This window comes from Pseudorca crassidens, chromosome 11 (assembly GCF_039906515.1).
Source record: "Pseudorca crassidens isolate mPseCra1 chromosome 11, mPseCra1.hap1, whole genome shotgun sequence".
Taxonomy (NCBI): Eukaryota; Metazoa; Chordata; class Mammalia; order Artiodactyla; family Delphinidae; genus Pseudorca; species Pseudorca crassidens.
The window spans coordinates 79,995,573-80,016,006 of NC_090306.1; the positions used below are offsets into that span (position 1 = coordinate 79,995,573).

General features: G+C 44.6%; 1 protein-coding gene across 3 annotated transcripts in view; it reads left to right on the top strand.

The window, feature by feature from the left end:
- The window catches only part of PLXNC1 (plexin C1), a 140,508-nt gene that overhangs the window by 16,518 nt on the left and 103,556 nt on the right, over window positions 1-20,434 (top strand). For all 3 annotated transcript variants that reach the window (XM_067697555.1, XM_067697556.1, XM_067697554.1), the window contains exons 2-4: window positions 2,124-2,264; window positions 13,547-13,681; window positions 17,091-17,191. In XM_067697555.1, the coding sequence (XP_067553656.1) occupies window positions 2,124-2,264; window positions 13,547-13,681; window positions 17,091-17,191 (377 nt within the window). The remainder of the gene's footprint in view (window positions 1-2,123; window positions 2,265-13,546; window positions 13,682-17,090; window positions 17,192-20,434) is intronic.

Here is a 20,434-nt window from a genome sequence, read left to right on the forward strand (position 1 = left end):
AGTCAGAAGCCAGGGAAGGATGCTAGAGAGGATGGGACAGTAATTTAGAAGCAATTTTCTCCTTGTTCTTTTTCGGCTTTTGAGCCACTTCTGGGATTTTTTGGAGTCAGTCTTTCACAAACAGAATATCTCATCCCACCTTAGCCAAGGCTAACTGTGATGTCGCAGTTCTTAGCTAATCTAAATAGCTACAGTTATTAAGCACCTACTGTATACCAGACGTGGGAGGACACTATCCCATTTGGTCCTTGTGGATGGATAATCAACAGTCCACAGTCATTACTCTGTCTGGGTCGTGGGATGAGGGAAAACGGAGTCCTCCAGCCAAGGATAGTGGTGTTAGAACATTCCAGATGCCCGGGCAGAGATGACGTCCAGTTCTCTGAGTTAAGCACTTCTGAGATGCTCAAATATTTAATAAAAAGAAGAGGCGTGGTCAGCCGAGTTTAAGTTTGAACAATTCTGGTTTTATTTTAAAGCAAGATGTGTGGTGTGGGTTTATTTTTTTTTACATCTAAAGGTCACCGACTTTTCTTTTTTTCTGCTCATGGTCACGAGGCATCCTTACCTAAACAGTGATCTATTGTTCTGATTCTTAGACCCACAGAGATTTTTTTTCTCAGCTTCATTTTAACAGGACAGTTCCTCATCTTCCCCGACTGTATGAAAAGTATATTTTTAACAGGAAAAAAAAAAAAATCTCCAATGGGTTTTCTAAAAATCTTCTTAAACTGAGTTCACTATGGAATATTATATGCAAATAAGCCACGTTCTCTTAGGTTATGACATCTTTTCCTTGAGCAGAGATCACGACATTGGCGAAATCCTTGCCAGCATGTCTTTTCCTCCCAGCGTAACTTCAACAAAGAAATGTAGACGGCACTTTAAAGGCTTCAGAAATCAATTTAGTCCGTGAATCCATTTAGTGTAGATGTTAATGAAACTTGGTGGGTTTAAAAATAATGAATAGTTAATAAGACATAAATTGAAAGACATAAACACTGTCGGCAGTAATATAATGAGGTTAATAAGTCTTAGCCTCCCCCTTCCTACCTCTCCCCTCTCCAAACGGGGCAGTTTTAGGAGTTGCGGTGATGCTTACAGAAGTTTGCTGGCTCTCCTATTGGTTGAAGCGTAGATGTGCCTTCGCCAACCTTAGTACAGTTGGGAACCAAACTCTGGCAGATAAAGTATGCTATCGCACTGTGTTCAGTAGCTGCAGAAGGCAACGACTCTTTCTAGCTCCTATCTTCCAGAGATTTGTGTAACAAACTCGGTTTCCTGTCGTTGAAAGCAGGAAGCAGCAGGAAGCACTTCATGCCTTTAAACAAGGAAGAAAAAGACATTTTGGTCGACACACTGTCTGCTCTGGATTTAAAGAGGGGCTTTATTTAATGATCAGGAGTGAGCATGTGATTCCATGTGCTCAGAACCTCAGACCGCTTAAATGCCTTCAGGTTGAGAGTTAGGCTTTCCATTTCTTCTTCAAGAACATCAGCACCGGGTCCAGCCCTTGTGCTTGGTTCCTCTTTAGCCCTGTGGCTCTGTCTTACCTACCATCCATGACTCTCTTTCCCTCTTCGCCCTCTGAATGACCTACCCTGTCTTTGGGCTCACACACTGCACTCTTCTTGTAAATCCAGAGTCCCTCCTCTCTGCCGTCACACCCAATAGGATGGTCCGTCTCACATCTCTGGAAGTGGCTTGTTTAACCTCACAGAAGCCAAACCCTTGTTAAAATAAATTTCAGCCTGATCCTGCAAACAGCCATGTATAAGACTGTCTCCCTCCCACTTCAGCGGTGGGCTCTTTTTTGGCAATAAAGGGGAACTCAGTTTCATATATCAGCTGGGGGAGTGTTAAATGGATGGCTGGCTCACTGCTGGCAATCAGTACATGTTAATACACAGTAAACAAATGGCTTTCCACGGGTTGGGCAAGCGTGGTGATTCTGCCGATAAAGGGGGTAAAAGGTTGTTCCTGGGGATCTTGTCTAAGAAAATGTATTTGGGGCTCCAGTAAGGATCCTTCCCAGGTGGGCATGAGTGACGTTTTATCATCATGAGAATTATCACTGTTAAAAATTATCTTTTTTTTATTTGTGCGTTTGTGTGCATGTTCAGAATGAGAAGGATCAACCTGAAAGAGTCCAGCCAATCGCGTCATCTACCTTGATCCATTCCGACCTGACGTCCGTTTATGGCACCGTGGTAATGAACAGGACTGTTTTATTCTTGGGGACTGGAAATGGCCAGTTACTTAAGGTTAGTTTTCTGTGCCTTCTTCCATGTCGATTTTAGTATTGATCCATTTTGTGCTTTTGTATTTTGTATTGCTTCTGGGTTATACACAAGACCATACCAACTGCTTTGTGAACTGCTCGGAGACACCTCCCCTCACGGAAATGGCCTGAAAGAAATTTCTGGAAATCTATTTGTAATAATCTCCTACTCATGTATGGAAGTGACAGACCCCTTGATTCCTGGGAACTTGCCAAGACGGTTCCCTTCCTTACTCACAGGCTGCCTGGGTGAGGCACATGGGGACCTGGCCCTTACCGCATCCAGGCTCACCCTCCTAAGACTTTTAACTTTTCAGTTCTATCTCCTTTATAATGGAAATGTACAAAGCACCTGATTTCTCACAACTTCAAAGAGGTAAAAGATTATAGGGCTAAAAAGAAGAAATAAACAGATGTTCCTTCTCCCCAGCCCACCTGCTGCCCGCAGAGGGGGTGGTTCATTTTCTAACCTTCCTACCCACACCCACCACAGAGAGGTTAGAAATCTCAAACCCTCTGAAGCTCCCCTCGCCTTTTATCTCTGAGAACTGTTTATTTCCACTGTGCGGATACACCACTGGCCGAGCTGAGATTTTTATTCACTGGGGGAAAGGTGCAGGGGGAAGGAGAAGAAAATAAACTCAGAGATAACACATGACTCGTCTGAAATTATATAGCAGTTATCAATTTCTTCAGCAAGCGTTTACGGAGCACCTTCTGTGACCTCCACCAGCATTCGTGGTTGAGAATTGCACTGTTTCTTTCACCCTGGGCGGATTCTCCTTTGCCTCTCTATAGCCAGTCAATTTACTGTCAGCTCGGATTCTAAACTGAATATTAGCAGATTTGTTTTCTCAGCTGATCTCCCACTGATAACTAGCTGTGTGACTTGAGGTAAATCTGTTAACCTCTCTGAGCCTCCATTTCCTCATCTGTAAAATGAGATTGTACTAGATGACCTAGGAAACCCCTTCCTCTTCTGATCGTCTCTAATTAGCCAAACCTGCTTGCTTGCTTGCTTTCTCCCAATGTGCCTTGTGTGCTGCTCCCACACCTTTGCTCACACTGTACCCCTTTCCTGGATTGCTCTCTTTTTTTCTCTGCTTTACTGAATCCTGCATATCTATGCTTTGGCTCAACTCAAACTCCGCCTCCTCTCTGAGGACTCGGAAGCCTGGAGTGATCACGTTTCTCCCTCATCTCCTGAAATACTCATTGTCTGTGTCATTCTTTTGGCTCATTACAAATGTCTTGCTTTGATGCCTAACCTTTGCACTTGTGTTTGTCTTGCCTTCCCAGCTTGATTTTGAGCTTCTGGAGAAGGGGGCCGGGAATTCCCACAGCCTGATACAGTGCTGAGTGCCTGGTAGATAGATACTTGATTTAATCTGTTTTCTTTGGAGGAAACCCAGTAACATATGGGAGGGGGTTTGTTTGTATACACATGCTTTTAAAATATACGTTGATCATCTTTCCTTTTGTGTTAGCTTTATTTCCTGGGGGAAGGTAAATACCCACCAGTCCTTGTATACAAGTTGCTCAGGGCCGTGAGGCAACGTCTGGACCTACACCAAGCTGGTCAGACTCATTGGACCCATTCGCCTGGCGGAAGAAGTTTCCATCAATCCTTACTGGGTCTCCTTGCCAGTTATCTCTTCAGATTTGGGATATTTTTGACGAGTGTTTTGACAAGAACACTGTTTCCCCAAAGCAGAGCCAACCAAACTGTTAGATGGTAAATTGGAGGTGAAGGAACACTGGCTATAAATAGTTTCCCATGGGACGGCCTGGTTTCGCCTGTCCTGTTTGTTCACCCCAGCGGTTCGTGTGCAGCTGGCCGGTGTTTAGCGATGCTGTGCTACCAAGGGGTGGAACTGAGCTGCAGCTTCAAGGCTGCTGAGGAAGAGACGGCTGACCCAAGTCTCACTTTCCTCGGCATCTGTACGGGCTACCCTTTCCAAAGCCACATCTGTGGCTGTGTTCTTAGGGTTCCAGTAACAAGGGCAGGTTGGTTTTCTGTTTGTTTTGTGACTGCTAACATTTATACAGTGCTCATCACTCTCCCTGTTCTCATTCAGTCCCCTCCACCACTCAGTGAGGTAGACACACTGTTCTCATTTTACAGATAAGGGAACCGGGGCCCAGAGAAGCTGCACCATTTGTCCAAGGTCACCCGTAGCAGAGCAGGGGTTTGAACCAGGAAGCACTTCAGAGACCACACTGTTATGTCTCAGGCTACACTGACTCGGTAGCTTCTGCCCCAGGCACAGGCAACCACTCTGTGAGGGTCCTCTGGGGGGAGTGGGAAGCATGTTGCTAGGGAGTCACATGGCGGTGGGAGTGGAGCGGGTTCAGGGTTCTTAGAAGCTCAGGGAAGAATCCCAGCTTGAGAAGAAGGCAGACTGTCTGGCTGAGGGAATACCTCACTGGTATGATAACTTCTTGGGAGTCAAACCCCACCCCCAGCTTCCCTCAGGAAGGTTCTACCCCTCAGGAGGAGGTTGGGAGGGGAGAGTGTGAGCTGACTGGGCCCCGCCAGGCTCCCGAGGACAGCCCAGCCATTCCCAAGACTCCCCTATGTATCCTGCGTACAGATGCTTGGGAGCAGCCCCTGAAATCACCCAGAGTCCTGAAGCCCCAGGATTGTGTAGACGATTTGGAAGGCACAGAGGATCTCCAGATCCCTGTATTCAAACACTTCAAGCTTGTCCCTTGCCAGACTCGTCACCAGAACTGTTAGAGAAGACGAACATTGATAGACACAAGCTTGGCTTCTTCAGCCACAGAGTGGAGGTACTAATGAGCAGAGAAAAACAAAAGCCAACCCAAGGCAGCCTGCAGGAGCAGGAGAAGAAGGGGCTTGGATCACCCACAGCCTGACTCTTCAGTTTCCCTGGTGATCAAGAGTTGACGGCCTTTCGACAGACGCCAGGCACTGTACTATATGCCTGGTTGGAGGAGAGGCAGGAAATAGCATTTGGGGGCCAGTTGCTCTTTTTGACCAACACATACACGGACCCTCTGATTTCCTAAATCTCTGAAAACCTCACAGAGTTTTCATAGAGTTTGGTGCAATTTTAAATATCATATTACTGAAATGATTTTTTTCTTATTGTAAAAGTAATGCATGCTCTTGGAGAAAGTTGCAGAGTAGCGGGGTATGAGGGGAAAGCAAAGAAAAAATACCCCTAGTTTTCTTATGTAGAGGCAGCTGCTGTCAGCATTTTAGATTCTTTTTTTTACATAGTTGAGGTCAGACTCTATTCAGTTTTGCATCCTTTTTTTCTTCAGTTAATGAGGGAAAATGCTTATATTAAAAAGTTACGGCAAACTGTAAAGTCTTTTAAAATATCATATATATCATATATGATATATATATCATATATATCATATCATATCATATTCTATTATATGGAAACATTATTTTGAGCTTAAGCCGAGATATTGAATCACTTTTAAAGTGACTTTAAAGACATGCACTCTTCCGAGTCATAGTCATCTGGCACTACCTCTGAAGGTAAGATTTTATTGACGATGAGCGGAAAAATTAAAGGTTTCACAATATGCTAATACCTTTACTGCCCTCTTCTACTTTTATTTCTAAATCCCTTTGTAAGGTTTTAGAAAACCTGAAGGAATTTGGAACTGAAAGCGTCCTTTGCGAATATCTCATCTGCCCCCTTATTGTCGACTTGCCATCCTAGTGCTTGTGAGACAGATGATGTCCAGTCACTTTTTCCTCTGGATATTTCCTCATTTTACTTCCTTTCTGAGCATGATTGCATGCTATAATTTTTCAGTCGTCAGCATCCTCACTGAGATCAGCTGAAAAAGTAGAGCCACACTGAACTCCGTTTTTGGGAATTCACATCCCACGTGTTGTGTGGCCAGGATTCTTGTAAACACGTGCTCTTTCTCCAGCTTGTGGTACAGACTACGGTGCAGTTTGGATTCCTTTGAGCTGACTCTGTTGCATGTAGAAAATGGTCCTTATTTCAAGGGCAGAATTGAATATTTTGAACTTTTCCAGGTGGTAAAATAAGTAATGAAATTTGAAATAACTTCACCCATGCCCATTAACCTTCCTTGTAAGCAAAGAAGAAAAGAAGGCAGTAGGCGAGGAATAATAACAGCTAACATTTCTGAGCTCTTACTATGTGCCGGGCATTAGAACCAGTGTCTGCATGGGTTCACTAGTTCAATACTATTAGCGTTCCCACTTTATAAATGAAAAACCCGAGGCTCTGAGAGGTTAGGTAACTTGCTCAAGGTGATTTGAGTGGAAGCAACCAGTCTCCCAAACAAACTGCACTGATAATTCAGATGTGTTCTCTAGAGCTTGGGAGAGTTTGTGGAACTGGTTTTTATTTTGTATTTTCTAACGTTGGAATATCTGGGTTAACATCAAGATGCAAGTATTTGAGGTTTCTTGAGAAGGTTCTATGGCTTCTGTGGTTTTAGGGACAGCTTGCTGACAACCCAGCTGAGTGCAGACTTCTGTGTTAGAGGAAGGCAGAGCCCTCTCCGCTTGGGGCTACAAGTAGCTCCTGGGAGCCTCTCAACCCCCTTAGGAACCCCTGCTTTTCCCCAGTGGACTCCTTTAGAGCAATGGTAGGAAATCTGTGTTCAAGTTGATTTTTAGAATGGCTCCAGCAACAGGAGGCTAGGGTTGGTTTTCTCCAGCATCCTTAGGCCTAAAGCAGGGTTCAGGATTCAGGAAGCCGTATCATGCCCTTTCCCCATGTCCAGCAGAGAAGCACCACGCCCACGCTGAGTCCGGACTGGCTACCTATGTAGCTCTCCAAACTCTGCTCCTACTAGTGGATGTCATTTATCCAAACCATGGAGTGAGATTCAGCCCATTTCCAGAAAGTTCTTCCTGCCTCCAAAGTGTGTAACCTTTTAAGAGTCTGCCTTTGACGCTGGTTTTTAAAGTTTTCGAGTGAAAAATAAGAGAAAACAAAAACAGGTCTTTTCTAAAGCCAAGCTCTATTTATACTCCCACAGAATGTTCAAATAAGGAGGAGGAGGCCATGAGAAGCCCAGGACAGGACCTGGGGTTGGAAGTGGGGGGGGGGCATGGACGCTGAGCTGAGGGAACAGACCAAAAAGTAAAGGTGGTGGGAACTGTCAGAACTTGAAAGTGGGCTCCGTGGTTGGCTGTTGAGAAAGTCACGTTCAAGTTTACCCCCATCTCATTCCTTCCAGTGTGTGAGTGTGCAGGGACTCCCCGATTCGGAACAAATTCGCCCGTGTAATCCACAAATCTAGAACTCATGGTTCAGGCTGTATGCTTCTCTTACTACTTACATCAAAATCAGTAGATTGGAAACCAGAGAGTAATTTGCTTTAATCTTTATATTTCATTTTTATTATTACTCCTACTTACTGAAGCACAGTAAATGCTATTGGATAATTATCTTGCTTTCCTCGTGTGTGTGTGTGTGTGTGTGTGTGTGTGTGTGTGTGGTTTAAGTCTCCTTTGCAGCATTTCTTAGAAACTGTTGATGGAAAAAAAAAAATAAGTGAGAATTTTTGGTTTACCCTTTACCTGGTCAGCCTCACAGAGTGAGGTATAAGAAAAGAAATTTGGTGTAAAATATTTTAGCATTTCGAACACCCATGGCTTTCCCATGTCATGTTAATAGTAAAGAAAAAAAAAGAAATAGTCTTTTGTTTAATTTTTCTCCCCCTCATTTTCCTCACCAGGCTGTCTTTTCCGTGGACGGTATTGTACTTGTAATGCAGCTAATTGTATGGTGTGGAAGTCTCACACACCATACATTTCAGGACTGTAGCTGGGAGGGTTGTTTTTGGTTTTTTTGTTTTGTTTGTTGGTTGGTTTTTTAGTATGCAGTGAAAATCCCAAGGCTAGTTAATCGCCTGCCATGAGGCTTCAGGAAGATGTCAACAGAAACAATATGTTGACACTCACTGAAGTTCTCCATTGGGGAAAATTTGTTTTCCACATGGGCTGCAGCTGGAAAAATCTGAAGAGCCCTATAAAATCTTGAACGCTACTAGAGTATGTTTTTTCATTTAATAAATATTTATTGGGCACCTTTTATGTGCCAGGCACTGTTCTGGGTGCCAAGGATATAAAAGTGAACAAAACCAACAGTGCCCCTGCTCTCATGGTGGGAAGAAAAAGACAGAAAACAACTAAATGGATTAACCAGTAATGAAGTCATTTCTCATGGTGATAAGTGCTGTGGAGAAAACAGAGTGATGTGTAGAGAGGGACCGTGGGGTACGGTAGAAAGGTGACCAGGGAAGGCTTTTCAGAGGAGGTGACATTTGAGACGGATGAAGGGGTATGTAAGAATATACATGGCAGAGGCTCAGGTTGACTTCAGATTAGATCCATATTAAGGTTGTATGCTGGAAGCAATAGATGAAAATCCACATCATGCCTGAGGAGTGTGTGTGTATTGAATGCATTTTCTCTTATGCAAAATTCAACCCATTTTGGGTTTCTGTGACTCACCGTTACTTCCTGAATCGCTTCACTTATCGTATTCTTTTCCGAGGCAGCCCAGCTCCAGTCTTGCTGGCTTTCTTTTCTGTGTTGATGTTGATGTGACTTTTGCAGTTAGAAGATCTAAGTGTTCCACCGATGCCCCTGTGCTGGGCTGGGCTCTGTGGGTTGGGGGGTGGGGTTGGAGGTGATATTAACAGAAATCCAGAGGAGGAGGAGATCCTTCCTGTAGTCATCTGAGACGAGGGCCGTGCTGAAGCAGAGACCCCAGTCCCTCTGTGCAGCACGTTGCTTTAGTAAAATTAAAGATGTGATGAAAATGGAAACTTCCTTGGGGGTACAGAGATCCTTCTCTGCATAATCTAGAGAAAAGGAAAACCATTGGACCCACTTATCCTCAAACACTTTTAAAATTTAAACTGCATGTATTTATTTTTAAAGACAATACATTAACAGTGTTCAAAACTCAAAAGAACCAAGAAGGTCACCCATTCTTGACTTCTGGGGCAACCAGTGATAATGGTTTAGAGATATTTTATATATGTCTGCGAGCAAAAGGGGGAAGATAGTCTTTCTCCCCTTTTATTAAACATATATGTTATATATATGTATATACATGTATATATACATATTTAATATAGCATGGTAAACATAACATATAATACATAAAGAGCTTTCTGATTCTTTTCATTGCTAAATAGTATTCCATTGCTTGCACCATAGTTTAGTTAACCAGGTCCCTATTGTTGGACATTTCAGTTGTTTCAGTCTTTTGCTAGAACACATGATGCTGCAATAAATACCTATTACATATATCATTATATATGTATGTATGAGGGAGTGTGGGATCTAAGGGTATGTGCTTTATAATGTTGAGAGAGAACGCCAAATTACCTTCCAGAGAAGTCTCACTCCCACCACAATGAAGCATACCCCTTTAAACCCAGCACCTGCAGTTATCAGGACAAGCTTCACTGCTGGCCTCTCGAGGTAGCTTGTTCAGGAAACTGGTTGGCAAATCCTGGTACATGTACACTTTGGTAATTTAAAGAGAAAAAAAAGCAAGCAAGAAAGGCTTCCCTGCCATAAGTCCAAGTTCTAGAGAGAATACTGATGCTTCATCTCTAAGGTATCAAGTAAATAAATCTGTATTGACCCAAATAAGATCTTTCTAGCCCCTTACCCATCTGTATCCACCATGCTCCAAAAATAAATAAAATAAAATAAGCTCTAATAACAACTGCAGTGCAGCTCCTAACTCACTTAAAATGGATGAGTGGTGGTGTTTTGTATATTGTTTTTATTTACTTCTAAATTTTAAAGCAAATCCCAGACACTGTGTCATTTCACCCCCTACATATTCCATTATGCATCTCTAAAAAACTATGATCATTTCTTTAAATCACCATAATCATAAAGCTATGATTGCAAGTAACAAAATCATCAGTAATTCTTCAGAATTATCTAATATCAAGTCCATGTAACTAAATTTTCCTGATTGACTCAAGAATGTCTTTTTAAAATTGTTTGGTCCAAATTGGTATCTGAACAAGGTCCTCAAATGACATTGAGGTTGTTCTGTTTCTCTTAATCTGAGTGACCTCCTCCTATCCTGTGATTCACCTCTGTTGACTTTTTGAGGAAAGGAAGTCTGTTGTCCTGTGGCATGTCTCCCACCGTGGATTTGGCTGTTCGCTTTCTTGTGGCGCCGTTTAGCTCGTTCCTCTGCCCCTTCTGTCTCCTGATGCTAAATGGAGGTTAGCACTAAGGCTTGATCAGATTCGGCTTCAGCTTTGTTGGCAAGAATGCTTCATAGGTGTTTCTGCCAGATGATGGTTTTAACGTGATGAATTCATCAAGAGAGATCTGGGCAGCAGCCTTCTCCTGAGCCTCACTTGAGAATGTTTCTATCGATCTTTAAATCTGGCTTCCTATCTCTCCCCCTCTATACAAGCACTTTCCAAGAACCTGATCAGCTGTTTGAATCTGAGCTGATTAATAAAGAATGTGAATTAGAGATGGGAAGACAGGAGCCTGGCAAGTCCACACTTGGTCAGTGCCTGCCTGATGTCTCCCTGGACTCATAGGTTTCTGTAGGCCAGGGTCTCTAATAGAACTTTCCATGATGATGGAAATGTTCTGTATCCGCACATACAATATGATAGCCACTAGCCATATGTGGCTAGTGATTACTTGAAATGTGGCTAGTGTGACTAAGGAAGTGAATTTTTAAGTTAATTTAAATTTAAATAGCCATGTGTGGCTAACGGCTACCATATTGGATGGTGCAGCTGTAGAGTCATTTATAAATGACTTGAGGCACAGACCTTTCCACCTCCCTTTGGACCTAAACGCTGCTTTTCCTTTTGAAAAAAGTCATATTTAATCTATTTAGTTACATTGATTTTACAGAGCTGCCACTGAACTTAGTGGTTCATGGGCTCCTAGTGAGCTACTAGTTGCACCAAATCCACCTGGGTTTGACTCAGAGCAGATGATGGAGGGAAGTCACCATCGCAGGACAAAGCCAGACTCAGGCCACATCCTGAGCGCGTGCGGGATGCCCTCCCTGAGCCAAATTAATTTTTTTTTTTTTTTTTTTTTGCGGTATGCGGGCCTCTCAGTGTTGTGGCATCTCCCGTTGCGGAGCACAGGCTCCGGACGCACAGGCTCAGCGGCCATGGCTCACGGGCCCAGCCGCTCCGCGGCATGTGGGATCTTCCCGGACCGGGGCACGAACCCGTGTCCCCTGCATTGGCAGGGGGACTCTCAACCACTGTGCCACCTGGGAAGCCCTAATTTTTGATTAAATAGCAAAAATGTGCTTGCCATCAGGATGTGTGGTACAGGCATGTTATTGCTCAGTAGATGTGTGAAAGTAGACTTTGAAAAGAATCCCAGGTGCCAGTTTTTTCTTTTCAAATCATATGCCCAATGTAACTGATGTCCACAGTGGTAGAGACATGAATATAGATATCATATCTGGATGTTTTCAAACTGACAAAATGTTGAACATCTTCACTTTCAAAAGCATTGTATTGTCTGGGGCAGAGGGGTAGGTACCAAGATGATTAAGACATGGTCCCTACCCAAGAGGTGCTTGTAATCTAGTAATAGGTTATTATCCATTGAGTATTGTTGATGTGCTAAGCATTATTTGTAATTCTCATTTGATCCTACAACACTGTTTATAAGGAAGGCATTGTTAGTTCCATTTTAGAGGTGAGGAAATTGAGTCCCAGGGAGGTTAAGTAAGTTGCTAGCTCAGAGGAGCACATCTACTTGAAGGGTAGAGCCAGGATGCAAATCTGAGACCAAGCTACCATTATATTTCTCCAGGATTAGGGTAATCATCTTCCGAGGAGTCTTCCTATCCATGCTTCAAACCCCACCTTCTCACCATGTGTTTCCTCTGCTCAAAACCCTGCAGTGGCTCCGCATCTCTCACCTAGAGTAAGAGGCAAAATCTTTACACAGGCCAACAAGAACCTATATGATCCCCCCTGTTACCTCGCTGTCCACTCCTCTCTACCTCACTTGTTCTGCTCAGGCCATACTGGGCTGCTCTCACTTAGGGCTTTTGCACCAGCGGGTCACTCTTCTAAGAGTATGCTTTATCCACATATATCTAAATGACTCACTCCAGCATCTCCTGTTAGTCTCTAAATAAAACGTCACCTTCTAATGAAACGTAATGCTGAACACACATTTTCCATCTTTTTACCCCACTTAATTTTGACCTATATCACCTGCTAACGTATTTTTTTTTTATATTGGAGTATAGTTGATTTACAGTGTTGTGTTAGATTCTGGTGTACAGCAAAGAGATTCAGTTGTACATGTATGTAATCTATTCTTTTTCAGATTCTTTTCCATTATAGGTTATTACAGGATATTGAATATAGTTCCCTGTGCTATACTGTTGGTCCTGCTAACGTGTTTTTTGTTTTTTGGCTGCGTTGGGTCTTTGTTGCTGTGCACAGGCTTCCTGTAGTCGTGGCGAGCGGGGGCTACTCTTCGTTGCGGTGTGCGGGCTTCTCATTGCATTGCGGTGCCTGCTGACATATTTTATAATTTACTGATTTGTTGTTAATTGTCTATCATTACACTCCCCCCACCCCAGCATGCACATGAATGTAAGTTCTATAAGGGCAGGATTTCCCCACCATTTGTTCACTGCATTTTTGCAAACACCTACAATGTGGCAGATACATATAGTGGATGTTCAAGAGATGTTTATTGACTAAAGATGAGTGAAACTCAGGTATGTCCAACTTCAAAGCCACACTTACTTGTATTTTATATATAAATATGTACCTACTCGTTTAGGTCTGTTAAGTTGTCCTGGTTACTTGAAAACACAGAACTGTGTAGACCCATAGAGGAGAATCAGAGTAACCCATGCGGGTACCTGTCAGGCTGCCTGCCTTTAGTTTTAAGATCACTTGGCATAGCACTAATGACGCTGTCACTTGTGGCTTCTCATAAGGCCAGTTTTGGACAAAGAGCGTCCACATATGAGGATACTGCTTCAGCGCCGAAGAGTGGCTTTGTGTGTGTGTGTGCGTGCACCATGACTCTGTCCTCTACAAAAGCAGAAATCCAAGCTTGTTATCACCAGCCTTGTTGAAGGCTGAGATATGAGCTGATGATTAAGGAACGTGGTACCTTAGCCAGTGTAGGTAGTGAGGAAGAAAGGATGTAATCTTAGGATTAAGCCATAAGTTTTGCCACCCTGAAATTCAGATTATTTAATAGAAGTCATATTTCTCTTTTTTAAAAAATAGGTTATTCTTGGTGAGAATTTGACTTCTAATTGTCCGGAGGTTATCTATGAAATTAAAGAAGAAACACCTGTTTTCTACAAACTCGTTCCTCATCCTAAGAAGAATATCTACATCTATCTAACAGCTGGAAAAGAGGTAGGCAGAAATACTAGTTACTGTTTCTGTCTTATGAATACAAATTGTTTAATTGGTGTCATTATCGAGTGGTGAAGCTTTTCCTTTGAGCTACTGAGTTTAAACACTGCTGCAGGCTTCAAGAAGACGCGCAGTGGTTCACAGACATGGAATTAAAAACCTTACTGTCAGTAAGTAAGCAAGAATTATTACCTATGTAGACAATTTTATTATTGGCTATATTTACAGTGCAAAGTTTTCAGAGAAAGGTATGCTTGCAAATGGCAGTGTAATCAGCGAGGTAACTGAATTTACACATTGATCGTGTGGGCATTGAATGGCTAGATGCATTTATGAATATACCCGATGGGATTGGCTTTGGAATTCGGGGTTAATATCAGGCCATAGTCTCATACACATTCATGAACCGGGAAATATGTGGCACTCACCCTCCCTCTCTTAATTTATCTGGCTGTTTTAGTTTTGCTTCTTGCTTCAGCTTACTGAAATAAAAAGGAAACCTTTTTACATTTTATTCATTTTTACAAAGTGCTTTCACCAAGGGAAGGAGGAGGGAAACTAATTGTTACTGAGTCCCTACTGATGCTGTGCTAGTTACTCTTCCAAAGAGGGTCTCTCTAGATGCATAGAATTGCACACACACACACACACACACACCGCAAAGTATAATAAACAATGTTAATGAAATCTGTCAATAATCTAGTGAGATAAAAATTACCCTTGTTTTATATATGAAGAACTAGGACTAAGAGAGGTTAAATATCTTCTCAAGGATATAGATAGAGCCTTGTCAGGGCCAGGACTTAAATTCTACCTGATGTTAAAGCCCATGATAAATAGGATCAAACCCCAAATTTGTGAAAACCGAACAGGCAATTCTGGCATGGTTGTTTTGACCCATGACCATTTGAACATACAAGTGCAAAGAAGATAAGTGAGACGTACATAATTACATAATGGATATAACAGATGCCCTCGGCCCACCCTCATTTTCCATTCTTTTCCTCTCAGTCATCCTATGGAGAAGAGCAATGACATCCATCTCCATGTGCTGGCCACGTCGCAGCACTTTTTTGCTTCTGACACTCCTGAAAAGGCTATATTGCCTTTTGCATGTTGAAATGCCAGTTATTCAAAATGACCGCATTGAGATGGCCAGTGGATCTCATATACCTTTGTTCTTCACCATACAGAACCTTTTTGACGAGCTTGCTTCAACATTTAAACACTGTCTATTATATTTCTTCCCCAGGGTTCTCGTATTTGAAAGAATTTTGTCTACTCAACAAACTGCACTTATTAAGTAACAATTCCCATTCTCAGGCGTTATTTTTCAAGGGCATCTCAAAACGGCCACTCAGAGCGCTGACTGTGCTACCACACGGAGCTGATAAAATTCCAGCTCAAAGCAAAGACACTTGCAGCCTTGCCTGGTCTGTGCATGTTTTTCCAATCCGCTTTTTGAAACATTGCAAATAGCTCATAAATCCTTTCCCAGACCCCAAAACTGTAGGCTGAGAACCACAGTGAGAACCACCAGTAGTTGATAGGTCCTCACTTTCTGAAGGTGAAGAGTTCTAGTCTGGCCATTCAAAGCCTGAAGTCCCGAGAAGAGTTTTCCGCTGGGCATCAAAGCAGGTTATTCTTACCGTCTTCACTTAGATTCACTGCTAGAGATCCTATTAGTAAGACTTTGGTTCTCTGGTTGAGCCAGTATAAGCCCTGGAGAGACAAAACCTAAGGAAGGTCCTTTCCTAGACTCTTGGGGAGATAGTAACAGCCAAACTAAAATGCCCTGCTACATCCATAGAATACTTGGTCATTAAAACAACCGTATGGAAGTAGATGCATTGCTGTGGAATAGGCCCTGTAAATGTGTTCAGTTAGAGAAGCAGGTCCAATGTAGTATTTATAGTTATATATATATATTATATATTATATATATATATATTTATAGTTTCACATAGTTATTTGTTTGTGTGTTTAAGTACATGTAGAGTCGTTCTCCTAGAATGTTCTAGAGACTCATTTTCCACTCAATGTTCTGAGCAAAAGTGGTCCCAGGAGCAGATGATACTTACTGTACCACTCCTAGAGTATCATAATAGAGCATTCAAAGGCTCTCAGAAGCCTTGTGCTAAGGAAACGTTTGCTTTTTCCCTGTGAGGTTTCACAGGTTCGTTGGACCGTGGAAACTTTTTCTCATGTGGTAGCAATAGCCAGCATTTATTGAGCGTTTATTATGTGCTGGGCAATGTTGGTAATAACCCCGCAAAGTCAGCAGCACTATCACCGTTTCACACATGAGAAAACAAGGTTGGAGAGATTCCGTGACATTTGTGAAAATCCCCCAGAATTACAAAGATGTGCTGTGAGCTACAGGGAGGTGTCCACATTCTGGTTAATTCTGGCTCAGGCTGGTGGTCCGCCCGCCACATCTGTCAGCGGCGCTGGGGACTGTGAGCTGATGGGCGGTGGTTATCCTCCACGACGTCAGCTTGGAATGGAAGGGTATTCCTCGGGATAGCCCCTGCTTTTCTCACAAACCCCTTCTAGAACTCTCTATTTCTCTATATGTTTTAAGAAGTTACTTATGCTTTCTAGCAGGTACAACTTCCTGGCTTAATGAATTCCACAGGTTTCCTGACTACGCTGTGGGATTTTGCCTGCAGAAAATGCAGCATGTGAGGCTTAGGTCCTCCCTGCCTCCCCCGCAACCCTGTTTGGAGGCTCTGCCGGCCTCCAGGGCATGGGTCTGCCCAGCACCAGCGCCCACCTCAGGGGCTGCTGTTTTCTGACAACTGGAAGAGGCAGCTCTAGGGGCCAGGAATGATTGGAAAACTCCCCGTTTCTTTGATTTTCACCTCCAGTGGAGGGAGTGTGAGCGGGGAGCCAGGAGTGGAGGTGATGGGTCACCCCTAGGAGGGGTGTGGGAGGGTGGTCCTCATTTCCATGTCAAGTGCCAACCTCCTGCCGACACTCCAGGGCAGAGCCTCTTGCTTTCCCCAGACGCTCATCTTCAAGGTGCCATTGACTGTCGCTGAAAACCAGGTGGCCTGATTCCACGATCCTTGAAAATCACTACCGGCAGATCAGAAACCTGACTGTGGATCAGGCTCACCTGGGAGAGCTCTTGAAAAGGCAGATTCCTAGGCCCCACCCCAGACCTACTCAGCTAGAGCCTCAGCGGCAGGGGTTCTGGGAATCTGCCCTTTCAAAAGCTCCCCAGGAGACGCTGATAAACTGCTTCATACCCTAGAACTTGAGAACCGCTGCCCCATGTCATTACACGGATGTTCGGCGTCTGAGTGGATAAATGTCTCTTTGTGGCCCTTCATCAGATAAGGTGTTGTAGTTTTTCTGGTGTTGCTCATAATTCCGTCTGAACTGCTGTCATCTTTATTTTTAGGTGAGGAGAATTCGTGTCGCGAACTGCAGTAAACATAAGTCCTGTTCGGAGTGTGTAGCAGCGACAGACCCTCACTGCGGTTGGTGCCGTTTGCTGCAGAGGTATTTCCTGAGTTCTTTCTCACCAACTCACGATTTCGAAACAGTGGCATGCGGCTGCACACTTGTTGCCCTACTTTAAGGATCCGTGCCAGTGACCTGGGGGAACTGATCTCTGCGCCAACTAAAATACCAGTGTGTAATCTGAATTAATTCTCAGTGATGTTCCCAGTTGTGTCGGTGCCACTGAATCATTTGACCTGAACCACTGAGAGGGTCCCCAACGTGGAGGGCAGAGGTTGAGGGGGGTTGGGGGAAGGATACCGGCGTAAGTTGGAGCTGTCCCTGTAGCTTTTACTTTCTACAGAGCTCTCCAAGACTGGAGAGAGATGCATAATGTTCTCTGTCAGAGGACATAAAAGAATAGGCGTGTTTGAAAATTTTCAGATGAATCCTCGTGATGTCACGTGTTTGGTTGGCTCCGTGGAAGCCTGATTATTGATGATGTTGTCTCTGGGTGCGCTGTACAGCTGTGCACAGGCCTGATGTGCAGTCTCAGTCTCCGGGCAGAATCTGCCCAGCCTGGTCTTGAATTACGATGTTCACGACCCATCTAGGCCCAGGGCGACTTGTAGCGGCTTCCTCGCCATGGCAGCTCCCAACGTCGCTGGGACCGGCCTGGTTGGATTCGCTGTTGCCATGGCAACCCAGTACTCGGGCTTTTGCTATAGAAGCAAGGAAGAGAGAGCCTGAGCTGCAGCTCAGGCAGGGGGGAAAAAAAAAACACATAACAGTGTCTGTCAGTTTGGTGCTTTCAGTTTTTAAAGGTGAAAAAGGATAAGAAAGAGTAGAACAGGTGCAGAGAAGCTGAAGGCTAAACAAGGGGCAATTTAGGGAGAGAGAAGAAGACTGGGGGTAGAATTGGGGAGCCTTTGGGGGAGGAAGGCAAGAGCAATGAAGGGAGAGGGGGAAAATACAATATAAGCAAGAGGTTCGGGAAACAAACTAAAAATATGGGGCCGGAATTAATTAAGAGTTCATGGAGGAAGTCTGAAGCTGAGATGCAGCGAGACACATGATTGCCCTTCCTTTTGCTGGGCCTCCTTGCCGGGCTGTTTGCTTCAGAATCATCGGCAGACAAAAGAGGCAAGGCCAGAAAGATTCTCATGAATAATTGTAATTGGGTGGGAACGTTTTCTTCTTGTCGCTTGCCTAAGACTAGAGTTTAAGAAATTAACCGATCGTGAGCAGCACTGCATCGCCACACACCCACCAAGCAGGTCTGCCATAATCTTTCTGATCTGTTCCATTTATGTAGCTTCTCTGTCTATATTTGTAGAGCTCTGTGCAGGAGTTAATTCAGTGACAGCAGTGGAGATGGTGGTGATGGTCACAGTGGTGATGGTGATTAAATAGCCACGCGTAGCAGCTAGTGGCTACTCTTTCGGCAAACACAGGTCCGGCGTTCATAGGAGATGTCCGAGCTGGTGATAGGACTTTGGGGGTTAGTGGTATTCTGATGGTACGTCGTGAAGTCTTCAGACCAGATGAGGGAGGGAGTGTAGATTGAGAGGAGGATTAGTTGGAAAACTGAGCATTGAGGCGGTACAGTGTTTAGGGGTCAAGGAGATGAAGAAGTAACAGGTGGGGAGAGAACAACCAGAGGGGAAGCGGAGAGACTAAAGAAGGTGGCCTGCTAGAAGCCCAGGGAGGAAAGGAGGATGGGAGTGGTCCATTGTGCCAGATGGTGCAGAGAGGTCAGGCAAGAGAGGAAGAGAATTGAGCCACTGGGCTTAGCAGGCGTTGACTGGTACGGTGGCAAGGACAGGAAGTGGTGCTAAAGCTGTAAGAGAAAATTAGAAAATTAGAAAATTTCCTCCGCTGAGAAAGCAGAAAAATGGAGTAGACGTTGGAGGAAAAGGTGGAGTCCAGAGAGCTTTGGGGTTTTCTTTAAGATACATGAAATAGCAGTGTGTTTTTGTGCTGTCGGGAAAGTTCCAGTAGAGAGAGAGAAACTGACGATACAGGAGAGAGAAGGGAGAATTGTGGGGTGTTGTCTTTCAGCAGATGAAAGAAAATACGATCTTGTGTACCCGCGGGGGACCCAGCCTCAGCCAGGAGCATGGGACCCTTCATCCTTGGTCATGGGAGGGAAGGTGAAGAATATGGGCTCAGGAGCAGGTCGGTGATGGAAGCACGCACAGTGTCTTTGCATGTGGCTTTACGTCATTTTCAGTAATGTAAGATGGGTGAGGTGAGGGAGGAAGCCCTGGAGTTGGAAGGGAGAAGAGAGAGAAGGTATGGGACAGAGTGGAAGAGAGAACAGAGCCGGGAAAGGGAGAACAGTTGCCAGACGACATCAGGGCTCACTTGAAGTTAGTGGTCTTGCTTTTGAAGTGAGAGCAGTAAGCATGGGTTTGCTTCCACAAGCCATGTTTGGCTCCGTGGGCATAGAGGTAGGGTAGTGGAGAGTTAGATTAGCCAGAGATGGGGCTTTGCCAGGAAATACATTCAAGCGGGGAAAGCGGGGCCCAGAGCTGAGGGTGCCTACGAGGGATGGACAGTGATATGGATTTGGGTACTTACAATAGTGGACCCTGGACTCCAAGCCAGAAGTGAGCTCTAGGGAGGGACGTGAGGACACGAGAGGAGTGAGAGTTGTGGAAAGGTAGCCAGCTCTGTGCAGGGGAGGTTGTTTTGGGGTTTAAAACTTGTTGGAGGGCTTCCCTGGTGGCGCAGTGGTTGAGAGTCCGCCTGCCGATGCGGGGGACGCGGGTTTGTGCCCCGGTCCGGGAAGATCCCACATGCCGTGGAGCGGCTGGGCCCGTGAGCCATGGCCGCTGAGCCTGGGCGTCTGGAGCCTGTGCTCCACAACGGGAGAGGCCACGGCAGTGAGAGGCCTTGTGTACCGCAAAACAAAAACAAAAACAAAAACAAAAACAAAAAAAACTTGTTCGACCTGGGGAACTGGAGAAGCGGTAGTGGTCAGACTATGGGGAACTTGAAATTAAGGTCATGGTGGGGGCGGAGTTATTGGTACTGGCAAGGTCTGGGGTGTGATTGTGTAGCTGAAATAGGATGAAGGACAAGATCATTGGAGAGAGGGTCAGGGAACTGAGGAGGGGCCAGAGTGTTCGGTGGACCAGTCACCAAGAAGGACTATGGGAGCAATGTTGGAGAGACCAAGGAGGCACACAGTCCAGAAAAGAAAGGAATTGCCCATGGGCGGGGTGGGCCATGGATGCTCTTGACGAGGAGAGGCCGGGGGGTCTGGCAGGTGGCCCGATGGTGTGAGCTTCCGAGCTG